Source organism: Hypomesus transpacificus, chromosome 14, assembly GCF_021917145.1.
Source record: "Hypomesus transpacificus isolate Combined female chromosome 14, fHypTra1, whole genome shotgun sequence".
NCBI classification, from domain to species: Eukaryota; Metazoa; Chordata; class Actinopteri; order Osmeriformes; family Osmeridae; genus Hypomesus; species Hypomesus transpacificus.
This window is the reverse complement of record NC_061073.1, coordinates 3,163,065-3,178,738: the sequence shown is the minus strand read 5'-3', so window position 1 is coordinate 3,178,738 and position 15,674 is coordinate 3,163,065. Positions and strand designations below refer to the sequence as shown.

The 15,674-nt window shown below is 42.9% G+C and overlaps 3 protein-coding genes across 3 annotated transcripts; 1 reads left to right on the top strand and 2 right to left on the bottom strand.

The window, feature by feature from the left end:
• Positions 1-4,367: 4,367 nt before the first annotated feature.
• Positions 4,368-6,399, top strand: LOC124477257. Its single transcript, XM_047034941.1, has 6 exons — positions 4,368-4,551; positions 4,694-4,739; positions 5,094-5,185; positions 5,291-5,401; positions 5,482-5,749; positions 5,882-6,399. Exons 1-6 carry the CDS (start codon positions 4,424-4,426, stop codon positions 6,095-6,097), a joined length of 861 nt encoding a protein of 286 aa, XP_046890897.1. The 5' UTR covers positions 4,368-4,423; the 3' UTR covers positions 6,098-6,399.
• A 29-nt stretch (positions 6,400-6,428) lies between these two features.
• Positions 6,429-7,966, bottom strand: LOC124476360. The gene is made up of 6 exons (XM_047033463.1): positions 7,811-7,966; positions 7,591-7,719; positions 7,306-7,446; positions 7,081-7,137; positions 6,814-6,940; positions 6,429-6,702 (listed from the first exon to the last, which is right to left on the bottom strand). The coding sequence occupies exons 1-6, from the start codon at positions 7,964-7,966 to the stop codon at positions 6,473-6,475; spliced, it is 840 nt and encodes a 279-aa protein (XP_046889419.1). The 3' UTR covers positions 6,429-6,472.
• Positions 7,967-10,865: 2,899 nt separating this feature from the next.
• On the bottom strand, positions 10,866-13,664 carry LOC124476359. The gene is made up of 9 exons (XM_047033462.1): positions 13,516-13,664; positions 13,288-13,363; positions 12,889-13,148; positions 12,631-12,708; positions 12,390-12,460; positions 12,015-12,127; positions 11,621-11,824; positions 11,155-11,241; positions 10,866-10,954 (listed from the first exon to the last, which is right to left on the bottom strand). The coding sequence occupies exons 1-9, from the start codon at positions 13,624-13,626 to the stop codon at positions 10,866-10,868; spliced, it is 1,089 nt and encodes a 362-aa protein (XP_046889418.1). The 5' UTR covers positions 13,627-13,664.
• Positions 13,665-15,674: the final 2,010 nt, after the last annotated feature.

Sequence of the window (15,674 nt, the reverse complement as noted above, 5' to 3'; positions counted from 1 at the left end):
CAGGAGACGTCCATCTGGGAGTCCAGCGTTGCGGTGCGTGAGACGGCCGGTGCCTCGATGTGAGGGAGGACCGGAGTCAGGGGCGCCTTCTCAGAGTCAGACGCGGCGACGAGACGTCTACGCTTGCCGCGAGCAGACGGCTGCCCTGGAGGCCGAGCAGGGGGGCACAGAGGAGGGAACGGCTGCCTCTGCTCTGTCTGATCCAGCTTCAGTCCAGTTTTGGGCCTGAACTCAAGTTTGGAGTCTGGCTGGACGCTTGAATCTTTGTTTGAAATCAAACGAACCATAGAACTGGACTTGCAACTCGGGGGCCGAGGAACTTTCAGTTTGGCCTCTTTTTTACCGGGCTGACTCTTAGAGGCGCCTGCCGCCTCCTGTGTCCTCAGCGGAGGCAGGCGAGTCTTTGCTGCTGGAGCATCGGCCAAGGTGTCTTCTGGTACCGACTGCAAACCAGAGCTGGTCTTACCAGATAACTTTGGGTTTCTGGTGAGATCCCTGGACTGTTTCCCTGGCTCAGTCTCCTTCCGTTTCCTGGATGAGGTTAGTGAGGGAAAGCGAGACGCCCCTGGAAGGGACGCCCCATCTTCTTTCTTTCCTTTATTCATGACTGCAAAGGAAGGCGAAGGGAGAGACACTGCAAACACCAGGCCACTTGATAGAACTGATTAGAAAAACGTGATTTTACTTATCAGTTTACAATTAAAGTCTAATTTAGTACTCACCTTGGTCATTTATAGATGATCCTACATACTGATTATGACACCCTCTAAATTCAGCAAATGTGTCACACTTTTACACCTGCCCTTCAAGCGAACACGCTGAACGATGGGTGAACGATAAGTCTCCGGTATCTGAAATCACGGAACACAACATTTGACTGATTAATAACTAGTCTCTGAGAAATGTAAAATGTTCCTAAAGAAAATATCACAATAGTATAAAACTATCAAAAACCGAGATGAACAACTTTGACTTTGAATGTTATCACAGTCCATTCGACGCCAAAGTTCTCAGATACCGTCAACTTATTTACAGTAACAAAACCATTTAACACAAAAGTAGATTGTGAGGTTAGTTTTAGGCTATAACTTTCTTGGCAGATTCATCCCAGACCTCAATATTTGTTACTTACCCACGGAATCTTCTGCTACTTGTGCTGTGAAGTGTCCGCTTTCCACGGCGTGGCGTCTCCAAATGTATCACACAGGAACGATGCTGAAACGTATGATTTAACATGAATTTATATGCTCGGCTACATTATGACATGACGTATTGTCGTAGGCTACTAATGGCTGTGTTACGTCACGTCTAGTTTATTGGTTTTATCCAATGGTCACATCAATGGAACTCTTGAAACAATTATGTCACAATCCAGGTTAGATCGATTTTTGTTCCATCTCCTGCTGCCAAGAGGAAAAAGCTCCAAAATTAATGTCCGTTTCTATGCAAGTTTTGTATCACCTCGCGTCCAGTTATCAGCTGGTGTTCACAATCACAGCTATAATAACTGAGTGACACTTCCAAGCAGCTAACTATAGTTAAGTCTAAGAGCTAGTTTACAAAAAATACACGACAAGCAGGCCAACACATGGTACTGACAATTGCCATATTTACAAAAACGAATTTTAGTATATACGTTATGAAGTAGCCTGATAATAATAGTGAGTTCCTCCAAATCTAGTAGTAGTAGTACAGTTGGCCTATGGATTGAGACTTTCTGGTTAAATCGCAACTGTGGCGGTTTGTGGGGCCGTTTAGAAAATTCAGACTGTCCCTTACACAAACATGAACCACATAGACATTCACATATGAAACGTTCACACACATTCATACTACTGAAAAGTTACTACACATAGGCCTACAAATTAAATGCTGGCACAGGCGCATGTGAAACCTATTCACACTTTTTGGCAGATTCATCACGACCTCTCAATATTTGTTATTTACCCAAGGAATCTTCCGCTACTTGTGCTGTGAAGTGTCTCCCGCTTTCCACGGTTTGGCGTCTCCACATGTACACAGGAATGATGCTCAAACGTATAACTGACCTAAATGATTTGCCCATGGATTTATATGCTCGGCTACATTATGACGTCACGTGTTGCGGTACTCATGGCTGTGTCACTCACAAATATATATATTTATATATATATATATATATAAAGACTATGGTGTCACTCACAAATTGTTTATTGGTTTTATACAATGGTCGACTGCGAGGATTTTTCGTTGTCACTTCTTTTCATGGCAAGCCTACAGCCCTGCCCTGAAATGTATGGAGAGAGATATGTCTCAAAAGTATTCGTAAATTCAAGTACCATGATCCACAAATGTTTCACGATTTACAAATGTGTTTTGCGATCCACAAAAACAAAATTCTAACTCGTGATTTGTAAGTTGGCATTTACATAAATGTGCTATGATTTGTACACATAGATGTCCATTCGTAAATATATCGTTTGTAATTTCTTAAAATACTTAACATTTCGTGCGTGCATTTCTCATGGTCTGTCATTTGTAAATCTACAATTCGCGTGTGAAGTGTTGAATCTGCATTTGTGGATCGCCCAATACACGCGTGCAAATCCTTCTTCCTATGACGTAATTTTGAGACAATCTTTTCGGTCTTTTGCGATCCACACACAAATGGCTTTCTGATTCACAAATGCAAGCCTCCCCCCCCCCCCCCCCCCCCCCCCCCTTCGACAGTGCCATCCTATCCGGTAGGTGGCAGTGTTGTCCTCTGCCTTGATGGTTGTACGCCAGCGCGTTCAAGGATTTTGCCGCCTTCAGGGCGCTTTCAGATTCTTAAAGCTATGGCTGGACAAGGATCGACTCCTGATGGTGTGCCTTCGACAGTAAGTAAAAATCGCTTGAAAATGCCTTACTCGCTTAACAGCGAGATAGTAAGCCAGCTAGTTAGCTAATGAAATGTGTAACTTTGCTAAGAGAAGTGATTGTAATTGCTGGATTTGTGATAGTGATTGTAATTACATTACCTTACTACTTTGGTTCTTGTTAATTAGCTAGCTACTGTTAGCTGTACCAACATAAACAATGGAGCTAATGCTAGTTAACTAACTAGCTTTCGACAGTGAAATGATAGGCGGCAGTGTTGTTCGATCAGCCAGTGAGCAAGTTACACCTGGGCTGCTACGCTGCTGTCATGGAAGCTGACAGAAGTCAACAAACGGGATGGGTATGTGCTATGCAATATCAGTAAAAGCGATGTGCAGACTAGTCCCTGTGACTAACAGGTCCGTGTACTTTGCAGCCAACGGATTTTCGTTTACTGTAGCATTTCTTAAAGAAGATATGCAGCAGCAATGAAAGAAAGTAACATCGACCTGTACACATCTTGTATTGCTGCACACCAAATTACAGCTTACTTTGATATTTGAGTATGTAAATACGCTCTCAAACCGTACGTGTAGCATTGCCTTCAGCAGCGTCAAACTGACATTTCTCCATTGAAAGTGGTTGGGTAGACGATAATGGGACCCCCTGGCTAACTGCTAAAATCAGGAAAGTAACATTTCTAGGCATATCCTGATTGGATTTCAAAACCAGAATGTTATAATATATGTGTGTATCTATATATATTAAAAGTACAATGCTGTGACAACAACGTTTTTAATTTGTATTATAGAGCCAGTGTCACAATGTCATAAGTACCAGTTTAACTGTAGCTCATGTATCCTGATGGATGTACTGAGTACTTTTCTGCCGTGGACTCTCTTCTATAGAATTTAAATTATTGTTGCACTTTGCATGCTGCTGCCCTTTAGTGAATGTTAATTTTGGTTGAAAAGATTGACCTTGGTTTAAAAGCCTGACTTCTCACCAGACATTTCCTGTTATATTCGCTTTTTAGGAAATTTTAAGACAACACGTTCTGGATAGACTGCTCAGCAGAGTGACACATGCACTCCAGCAAACACCACTTGATACAGACTATCTGGAATTTGTATGTAGACAGGAAATGGTTTTCCTCAACGTTATGTCACACCATATTCCGGTGTCCCAGGAAGTTACAGAGAAGTTAATGGAGTTATGCAATGCACTTCAAAATCAGAGAGAACATCAGCAACGTCCTCCCACACCAGTCCAACTTGACATGCAAAGTGGATGTGGACGACCAAAGATAACAATATGTGTTGAATATCTAAGGCATCTACTGGAACTTGGACTGCCAGTGGTGACAATTGCAAGTTTAGTCGGGATTTCTCGTGCTACACTGTACAGAAGAATGGCTGACAACAACCTCTCTGTCAGAGGAATGTACAGTGCCATGACCGATGCAGAAGTAGATGAACGTGTTTCTGAAATAAAAGAGAGGATGCCGCATGCAGGGTACAGATTAGTGAAGGGTACTCTGAAGGCACAAGGACATCGACTCCAGTGGCTTCGTGTGAAAGCATCAATGCATCGTGTAGACAGCGTTGGGATACTGTCAAGAATGACCCAACTGGGATGTGTTATCAGGCGAACATACTCCGTGCCATGCCCCAAGTACCTTGTGCATATAGACACCAATCACAAACTCATCAGGTAACCTGTGTTCTTGTGCTTAATAAGGTGGACTAATTTATGCATGTTCGACAGATGTTTGATAACGAACATACAAAACTGAAAATAGCACCCGAGATGTAGTCACCTTTTTCTAAGGATTGTTCTTTTCACTGTCCATCAGGTACAACATAGTTATTTTTGGTGGAATTGATGGCTTTTCACGTAAGGTGAGAGTAACCTTCAATTTCACATAATGAGCAGCTCAATGTTAAGATAATCATTGGACTAACAACATACACTGCTTCAGCTCAGATAAAAGTTTTATTACCACAAGATATTAAAATCAACCAAGATTGAGTAAAACATTTCCTCTGCAATTTTGTCTGTTTACATTTGAGAGATCTTGTCAAAATTGATGTCATTGAAGATTTCAGTTATACTTGTACTATACATGTTCTATTCATCAGTTTCACCATGTAAGGGTATGCAAGAGAGTTGTGACACTCCACCATTATTTGGGTTGAACTACATTTTTTTGTATTCGCAATGATGGTACGTACAATAATTGTGTATGTCTACAGATTATGTACCTGAGGGCTGCAAACAATAATCGGTCCGACACCACCTTAGCCTTCTTCAGCCAGGCTGTTCAGGATTTTGGATATCCACTCAGGTAAATTAGTAACTCAGGTCAGGTGCTGTGTTAATGATTTGTTACCCAAAAAAAGCCTGTCTTGTTCCAAAGGTCCATTATTTGTGTTTTGGTCAATGTCTTTAGAGTGCGAGCAGATCAAGGGGGAGAGAATGTTGGTGTTGCCCGTTTGATGTTTACCGTGCGTGGACCAGACAGTGGCAGCTTTATAGCTGGAAAAAGTGTCCATAACCAAAGGTATACCTTGTCTTAAATATTTTAGTAAGAAGACAGAACTACTTAATGTGGCTAGCAGATATATATTTTGTTTTCAACAGAATCGAGAGACTTTGGCGTGACATTTGGATGGGGGTCACCAATGTGTTTTACCACATTTTCCACATGCTGGAGGAAGAGGGCCTCCTCGATCTAAGCAATGCCACGCATTTCTTTTGCCTTCACTATGTTTTTCTGCCACGTCTTGAAGTAAACCTAGATGTGTTTAGAGAAGGATGGGACAATCACCCTCTAAGAACGGAGCAGAACCTCACACCAAACCAGTTGTGGGAGGTTGGTCAGATGCAACATCCCATTCCAAATCCAGAGGTATCATTGAACATGAATTATTTTTGCTTATATTCCTTTCTCTTTATATGCAAATAGATACTGCAATACACAATGGTTTACTATAGGAAAAAAAATGTCCCTTTCTACATGTTTTTTCTTCCAACTTTTAAGGAGATGAACATCCCTCAGATTGATTGGGAGGAAAGTGGGGAGGTCCCAGACCCACATATTGGAGTGAATGTTCCTCAGCTGGGGAGCCCACTCACTCCTGAGCAACTGGCTGCATTACAGCACCACATTCATCCTCTGCAGCCTTCAGAATCCAATGGTATTGACATATATATGACAACCGTGCAGTATGTTGAAGGATTGCTGCAGGAACGTTAAGATGCTACTTTCATGTGAAAAATAGAAATCCTCAAAAAAAAAATTGGTTGATCAGATATTTATTTTTCTTTCAAGTTTTCAACACAAAAACAGAACACGTAACCCAAGTTCAGAAACCCTCACAAATGATTTTTTTTTTGGTCAGAAATGTAATCCACAGTACCTTGATTTCTTTCTGTATTGAGGTGTGTTGAAAAGTATAACGTAGGGTGATTAGTCAAAAAATAAATACTCCAAAATAGAACAACTGACCATCACTTACTCAGTATGTGCTAGCTATGTTGTGTTACGCAAGCGCAGCAGAGAAGGCCATTCTTGCATTCTTTTCAAAGTGTCACAAGCAAAATAAAATGTTTTTTTAAGTTGTTCACCTTATTACACCAGGCCGAACCCACTCTCAACAGACTGTAGACATATAATTAGATCCGCTTTTAGAGCGGAGTACCTGGTGTAGTGATTAGAGATACGTAAACGCTCATAGCAGGTGCTCGAGGTTGGTAGGTGGTTACGACCACATGAGTTCACAATTTCTAACTTGAGGGTATTGGATGGCACCTCCCAACCGACCCAGAACTTCAGAAGCTGCCGCAAAATGTCTGGGGATGCTAAAGCACTACAACAAAGATTATTACATATGGTATTTATATTTATGAACATGATTTGATGATTGTCTGCTAGATATTTGTATATTTAGATATATGTTTTAGAACTTGTACCCTCTTCAACGAAGGTTCGAAGAAATCCAGAGATGAGGCTGACTTTGCCATCTGAGATTTCACTGTCACTGTTGTCACTGTCATCTGTTTGTTTCGATGGGGGCCATGTGATGGACTCTAGGACCATCTGACAAGTGGGGAAAAACATTATTCCATGTAACATTTATAAAGAAGTAATCATATACATTGCTCATAACAATTAAGGGAACACTGAAGTCATCGGGTCTCAATGGACTAAATAGAAGAGAAAGGGTGCCAATGGCGGACCTGCCAGCCAATCCTGGTGTTGTCTGGCGAATGCCAATCAAGCTGCACGATGCTGGGCTGTGAGCACAGGTCCCACCGGAGAATGTCAGGCTTCATTGATTCAATCGCTTATGCTTCCTAACTGGACAGATTGATGTCTCTGAAGTTTAATTGACTTGGTGTTGTACTGTGATGATTACGTGTTCCCTTAATTTTTTTGAGCAGTGTAGTTACTTGTCAACTTACTTGGGAGGTGAGTTTCACAACAGACTCTCTGGGGAACAATAGGGGAGCAACATCTGGTCGACAGGCAAGTAGTGGCCAAATTCCAGTGTCCTTCAACCCCTTTCTGATTTGCTTTATTTGAGCATTTGATCTGCCAAGTACCTGTGAAATATTAACTTTTAAATTCAAGTTGGATAATTTTACATTCATTTTGATTAATAAATGATGCAAAGCGCAAGGAATTACTATAATATGGCTTATGGGTTAAGATATTTAAAAAAGGTTTTTCAGAGAAATACAAATTACAGCATGAGAAAGCAGCTGCTGGAAGAGTAGTAGTCTGTTTGTCTCCTTGGTTGGCACCGGGAAATACCACTCCAGACAAAGGTTGGTTACTCGTGAAGACTCTTCTTCACCCAATTCTTCCTTCAGCAACTTCAACAGAGTAAAATTAATATACACATCAGTTTGTGGACATGAAACATGAATGACGCTGATCTTGTGACAGAAGTTATTCTTTACTCACCAGACCGATGGTTTCCCTGTGGTCTATATCTGAGCAGTCCTCTAGGCAGAGCGATGATGTGGCCGTTTCCTTTGAGCCATATCTCAAGGAATCCACCACTGCCAGACTAAGCCCTGACAGAGTAGGACCGCCATGAATTGCGGAGTGGCCAATCATCCTACCAGCCATAAGGAACAGGTCACTGTCAATGAGTTCAAGTTCAAGTTCAGTTCAAGTCTTTTATTTGTCAGGTGCACAGAGCAACACAAGGTTAGACTGGGCACTGAAATTCTTAAGACAAGACAACGCAAGCACTTGGCATAACATAACATATAAGTACACAGAACAAATTTACATCTATGCTGAGCTTAGATAAGTGAACTTCCTAAATATACAGATAGCAATAAATAAACGACTATACTAACCCTAACACTAAAACTTCCTAAATTACAGATAACAATAAATAGTACGCTATACTAACCCTAATACACAAAAAAAAAAAAAAAAAACCTGTTACAACCCTATAAACTAATCTAACCTAAATGGAGTACAGTGCAGTAGTGCAAATTTACAGATCAGTGACTTTGTCAATGACCAAACAGGAGCCTGGTGGCGAGGTACAGTAGTGCAATGTTACTGAAAGAGCAACCAGTAGCTGAAAGTGACAGTGTATAAGTGACTAGTGTGCAGTAAAAATGTCCATATCAGTGTCCATTGAGAAGCCTGATGACCCTTGGGTAGAAACTGTTGTCCAGTCTGCGTGTGCGCGACCGGATGCTGCGGTAACGCCTGCCAGAAGGCAACGGGGTAAAGAGACTGAAGGATGGGTGGGAACAGTCTCTTAGAATCCTGCTGGCTTTCCTAAGGCAACGTGTGTGGTAGGTGTCCTGTAGGGCTGGGAGCTTCCTGCCGATGATGAACTCAGCAGAACGGACCACACTTCGTAGGGCCTTGCGGTCCCGGTCTGTGCAGCTCCCATACCACACTGTGATACAACCAGTCAGAATGCTTTCTATAGTGCATCTGTAAAAGTTAGTAAGGATGACTGAGTCCATACCAAACTTCTTCAGTCTCCTCAGGAAGAAGAGGCGCTTACGGGCCGTTTTGACCACCTTGTCCGTGTGAACAGACCAGGTGAGGTCATTGCTGATGTTCACCCCGAGGAACTTGAAGCAGCTGACCTTCTCCACTTCCGATCCATTGATGAATAGGGGTGCATGCTCCTCCTCCTGCCGCCTCCTAAAGTCCACAATCATCTCCTTGGTCTTGCTGATGTTAAGAGAGAGGTTGTTGTCCTGACACCATGATGTCAGGGTGTCAACCTCCTCTCTGTAGGCTGACTCGTCACTGTCAGAGATGAGGCCCACGATGGTTGTGTCGTCAGCAAACTTAACGAGGAGGTTGGAGCTGTGCGTAGCCGCACAGTCGTGGGTGAACAAGGAGAACAGGAGAGGGCTGAGCACACAGCCCTGGGGGGTGCCTGTGTTGGTGATCAGTACAGATGAAGTGCGGTCACCGATTCTCACCACCTGTGGCCTCCCCGTCAGGAAGTGGAAGATCCACTTGCAGAGGGAGGTGCTTAGTCCCAGGTCCACAAGCTTGGAGACCAGTCTGGAGGGGATGATGGTGTTGAATGCAGAGCTGTAGTCAATGAACAGCATCCTCACATATGTATTCCCCTTGTCCAGGTGGGAGAGAGCGGTGTGCATGGTCAGAGCGATGGCATCGTCTGTAGACCTATTGGACCGGTATGCAAACTGCATAGGGTCCAGTGTGGGGGGCAGCGAGGAGCAGATGAATGATTTGACTAGCCGCTCGAAGCACTTCATGATGATAGAGGTCAGTGCTATTGGGCGATAGTCATTCAGACATGTGACCTTGGTGTTCTTGGGCACAGGGATGATGGTGGTCCTCTTGAAGCAGGTGGGGAGTACAGACAGGTTAAGGGAGAGGTTGAAGATGTCACTGAAGACCCCTGCCAGCTGGTCAGCGCAGCCCCTAAGGGCCCTACCTGATATGCCGTCTGGGCCAGGTGCCTTGCGAGGGTTGATCTTCTTAAAGCATAACCTCACCTCAGCTACAGTTAGTGTAGGCACACCACTGGCTTGGCCTTCAGGTAGCTCCACTGCAGGGGGTTCACTGTCCCTCTCAAAGCGAGCGTAGAAGGAGTTCAGCTCGTCTGGCAGTAGGACAGAAGACTGGGTCTCATTGTAGCCTCTCCCTTTGTAGTCTGTAATGGCTTTAAGTCCACTCCACATGCGCCTGGGGTCAGAGCCATGGTAGCTGGACTCCACCTTGGTCCTGTAGGCCCTTTTCGCTGCTTTGATGGCCTTCAGAAGGTCGTATCTGGCCTTCCTGTACTCATCAGGGTCCCCAGAATTAAAGGCGACAGTACGGGCTCTCAGCTTGGCCCGGACCGCGGCATCAACCCAGGGCTTCTGATTTGGGAAAGACCGGACAACCTTCTTGGGGACAACGTCATCAATGCAGTGCTGGATGTAGCTGGAGACAGTGTCTGAGTATTCGTTAATGTCCCCATCTGCTGCGTCCCTGAACATCAGCCAGTCAGTGGTGTCAAAGCAGTCCTGGAGGGTCGCCACACACTCGTCACTCCATAGGTGAACTGACCTCTCAACCGGTCTGACCTGTTTGAGCTTTTGTTCATATGCGGGGAGAAGAAGAATGGAGGTGTGATCAGCCTTCCCAAAGGCAGGGCGGGGGAGGGGTTTGTAACTGCCCTTGAATGTTGTATAACAATGGTCAAGGATCTGGTCTCCACGTGTGAAGAAGTCAATGTGCTGATAGTATTTGGGCAGGACTTTCTTCATGTTAGCTCTGTTGAAATCACCAACAACAATGAAGGCTGCCTCTGGGTGCACATTTTCCAGACCATTGATAATCCCATACAGTTCATCCAAAGCAGCGGCCTTGTCTACCTGGGGGGGGATGTAGACTGCACTCATGACGACCGCAGTGAATTCCCGAGGTAGATAGAAGGGTCTGATTTTTACAGTTAGCAGCTCAAGGACTGTAAAAATCAGACCCTTCTATCTACCTCGGGAATTCACTGCGGTCGTCATGAGTGCAGTGCAATGAGGGCTGCGGACAAGGCAGGCACAAGGTGGTCTGTTTGTCCTTCAAACATTGTAGTCACTGCAGCATTTCCTGAACCATTACAGATAAATACACAAGCAAATCAAAGTTAATTGAAGAACATGACAGGTACTATAAGGACAGTTTGAAGAAACACATTTGAGAAATTTAGTGTCAGGAAATGTGTTTACACTGGTATCCCTATCTCGCTCCAGCCTATTAGTTTATGTTTGAATAGCACTAAATGCCAAATGTTAGTGAAAAGTACAAACCCAAGTTCAGTTTAAACCCATGTTTTAATTTGGAAATGGTTGATGACAGGGTATGTCTAGCAACCCCCACACCAACTGCAGCATCCCCTGCAATAAAAACACTTATGTGAGACAAGTATTTTACTTCCTTCTCTAACAAAATGTTCATATTTTGTCACTCTGCTCTTCAAAATCATCCACATACTGGTTAAAATAAAAGTAAATGTAAACACAGATGTGTCATTCTGAAATAGATATAGTTAAAGACCATGGTACTAACTCATCACATACAGTTTGGGAAATGTCCCAATTCATATGTGATTTGAAGTTGCTGGATTTACTGTACAACTATCATGGGGTCATTACAGAAATTTGATACAACATAGGCATGATTTCCATGGGCAGTGCATAAAAAAAACGTATTAATGCTGATTGCACTTTAACATATAGAATGTTTAATTAATGTGTTACATCTATCAAACAATACCTAGAATGCGGCACTTGAAAGGTGCTGTCCATTGGCTCTTTTGACGCATTTCTTTGTAAAAAGAAACAAGGGCACTGTCCCGCTCCTCATCATCATCCCTGGCATCCAGTGACAGCAGTAGAGATGGCTGGTGTTCTCCTCCTTGCCTCAGTTCTTGTAGAAACAGCCGCATGGCTTCTAGGGGGGTATCTGCTGTTTTCCATGCTTTTTGTGAGACAAGGATGGAATGCGTGTAATTATACTACACTGATCATGAACAGTTTCATTTCCAAACAGGATATACAAATGTTGGATTCATGTAAGGATTTAGCTGACATGATGATTGTATGAGCAGTTGATCAGGTCCAAGAAAGCTTTAGTGTCTCCCTATATCACAATAGTCTTGCTTTGTTACCTGTTGCTAAAGAAGTTGTTAAACGAAGGGCTGATCGAGCCACAGAGGAATCTGCAGATGAAGGGCCTGGAACCTCCATATCAGGCTCCACAATTGTGTTGTTGCAGAAGGATCTTACAACAAAAGGGACATAACACAAAACATTATGGCACATGTCAATACCACAGTAATTGTGTAGAATAGCTTGGATCCTCTTTTGTTACCATACATTGCTTACCATAAAATCCTTTCACAACCTTAAACCTTTAAAACACATTTTATTCACCAAGCACAATTGTTTTATGTGCCATTTCTGTTTGTACACTTCCTATGCTATAGCTGGAAAATAAATGCTTTCACATGTGATACTGCATTAAAATTAACAAGTTGTTTTACCTTTCTGCACAAACACTGGCATGAAGAGGGAGCACTGAAGTAGGAAATACTTCTTGGCATATAGGGCACACCTGTACAGATGACAATATTGACAAATAGGAAACCATATATTCAACATCACTTACAACAGAAAACACTGATGACAACAATTATAAAAAAAATTGATAAAGATTTATAACAAAGTACATTAATCGCCATTTTCCATAGTTTGTTTCAAGTAGGTAAATTTGGCAACAGTTACCCCTTGCTCCTCTGAAGTGCCAATGGCATCATTCTCCTCCTCATTCTCCTCCTCTATGACCGCCACACCACTCTGCTCCTGTTAGCAATGTTGTTGAGCCATGTTACACAATGTAATTGTTTAAATAGTGCACATAATACGTAATACAGTGTAAAGATCAATTAACACTGTTGGATTGTGCCCAATTGACATTGTGATTGCAATTGACATTGAAACATCTTATCAACATGACATCCAATCACAGATCACACAACTCACCTCTGTTGTTGGTTGGCAATTCTCGGCATGAAGTGCCAACATTTGCAGGGGCATGGTTGTATTGCAAGTCAGGCAAGGCACCTGTGGCATCCTTGCAAATTCTGCTGCATTGTAAGGAAGTGGCTCTGTGTCCAACTCCTCTTGCAGAGGAACCAAAAAGAGGACATTTTTCCCATTGTTTGATGCAGTGCGAAGCTGCCGGACAGAGTAGCCTTCTGTGTCCATGGGGACGATAGAGAGCTTCCTTTGGCCACTGCCTCCTAAATCATAACATAAAATGATGTCAGTATGACAACAATAGTGGAAAAAAATGTCACACTGCTCTCTAACAGCCACACCAGCAGTAAGCATAAGGGCTAACCATCAGTGCAAAAAAGATCTTGTTTCTGTGAACAATACCTGTTGCCTTGAAAAACATCCACCTTCCTTCAAGGGGGCGGAGTTTCAAAAACTCCTCTTCTATCAGTGACACTATCTAAAAAGACATCAAAATCACAATAAAGATGTTGAGTTCTAAGTGGCATCCTCTGCAATGGACAAAGGGGCAGTGAAATCAATAATATATCAAATGAGGCCTACGTAAATGTCATTATTATTTCATAGCAACATATAAAATCAAATTAAGACCTCTTTATGGCTGCTGTCCTCTGGCACTGACACCATTCGTTTTCCTAGCCCTGTCTGGGCTAGCTCGAGCTCCTTAGAACCTGTGGGGGTCCGATTGGTGGGTCCTGACATTACATTTATTTGGAGGTCAAGGTTTTTAACAGGAACAGACCGGGGAGAGCTGGAAAACCGTCCTTTCCCTCTTTTGTTTGTTTTTGATAAAAACATATTTGGAAACTGCCTACAAAAGGAGACAAACAAGATAGCATTTACAAGAATAATGGAACTCTCATTTTTATTTATAACAGAAATGTAGTTGTTTCCCACTGGATGGCCATATTGTCTTAAAGTTTGCCATCTTCAGTCTTACCTCTTTAATGACTGGTTAACACTTGAAGTCATGGTGGGCGTGGTGGGGGTCTGACAGATACCGTTAGTTGTAGTTGGGGAGTTGGGGAGGATGCCGGGGTGTAGAGCTGGAGGAAGGCTATGAGAGGTATTGGCTGCCCTAGTCAGAGCAGTCAACAATGCCTGAGCCATGTTCTCCACCATGTTCTGTTATTTAAAATATGGTACAAATTCCCATTCAAAATGTTGTTACAAAGAGATATGGAATCATTATCTTATATCGAACACTGCCGCCTATCATTTCACTGTCGAAAGCTAGTTAGTTAACTAGCTCCATTGTTTATGTTGGTACAGCTAACAGTAGCTAGCTAATTAACAAAAACCAAAGTAGTAAGGTAATGTAATTACAATCACTATCACAAATCCAGCAATTACAATCACTTCTCTTAGCAAAGTTACACATTTCATTAGCTAACTAGCTGGCTTACTATCTCGCTGTTAAGCGAGTAAGGCATTTTCAAGCGATTTTTACTTACTGTCGAAGGCACACCATCAGGAGTCGATCCTTGTCCAGCCATAGCTTTAAGAATCTGAAAGCGCCCTGAAGGCGGCAAAATCCTTGAACGCGCTGGCGTACAACCATCAAGGCAGAGGACAACACTGCCACCTACGGATAGGATGGCACTGTCGAAGGGGGGGGGGGGAGGCTTGCATTTGTGAATCAGAAAGCCATTTGTGTGTGGATCGCAAAAGACCGAAAAGATTGTCTCAAAATTACGTCATAGGAAGAAGGATTTGCACGCGTGTATTGGGCGATCCACAAATGCAGATTCAACACTTCACACGCGAATTGTAGATTTACAAATGACAGACCATGAGAAATGCACGCACGAAATGTTAAGTATTTTAAGAAATTACAAACGATATATTTACGAATGGACATCTATGTGTACAAATCATAGCACATTTATGTAAATGCCAACTTACAAATCACGAGTTAGAATTTTGTTTTTGTGGATCGCAAAACACATTTGTAAATCGTGAAACATTTGTGGATCATGGTACTTGCATTTACGAATACTTTTGAGACATATCTCTCTCCATAACGCACCCCCTACTACATGCCGACTGGGTTCACGCACCCCCACTAACCCACACCTTTAAAAAAAAAAGCAACAGCCTATTAAGCCGCATTAAAATCGTACCAATGAGAGAACAGTTTGCTAGCGCGTGGAGTTTTTTTACAAGATTTAGTCCGCTGAAAATGCCCTGTTTTGCAGAGTAGGTTTCTGCAGCGATCCTGGCGTAAGATAGATAGATAGACAGAGTACTTTATTCATCCCCGAACGGAAATTAAGTTGTCATAGCAGCCGGTATATTTGAATACAATAAAATACAATACAATAGAATAAAGTGCAAGTAGACAGGTTTAGTGCAGTTCTGTGATGGTGGCTCTGAAAGAGGTAGATGAGTTGAACAGTCTTATTGCGGTTGGGAGGAACGATTTCCTGAATCGTTCCTTAGAGCAGCGGGGTTGAATGAGTCTGTGGCTGAAGCTGCTTCTTAGCTTGTCCAGGGTTTTGTGGAGGGGGTGAGAGGGATGGTCCATGATTGCCAGCAGTTTTGCCAGTATCCTGTCCTCCACCACCTCCTCCAGGGTGACAAGCTTAGAGCCAACCACAGACTCTGCTTTCCTTATGAGTTTTCTCAGTTTGTTGACGTCCTTTGCCTTGCAGACAGGAGAGTAAGTATTTGACCCAGTGTTAACAGTGCAGGTGAAAGAACCATGTTTCTGAACTGGCTCTCATGGGAGAGAAACTAGAGAAATATTT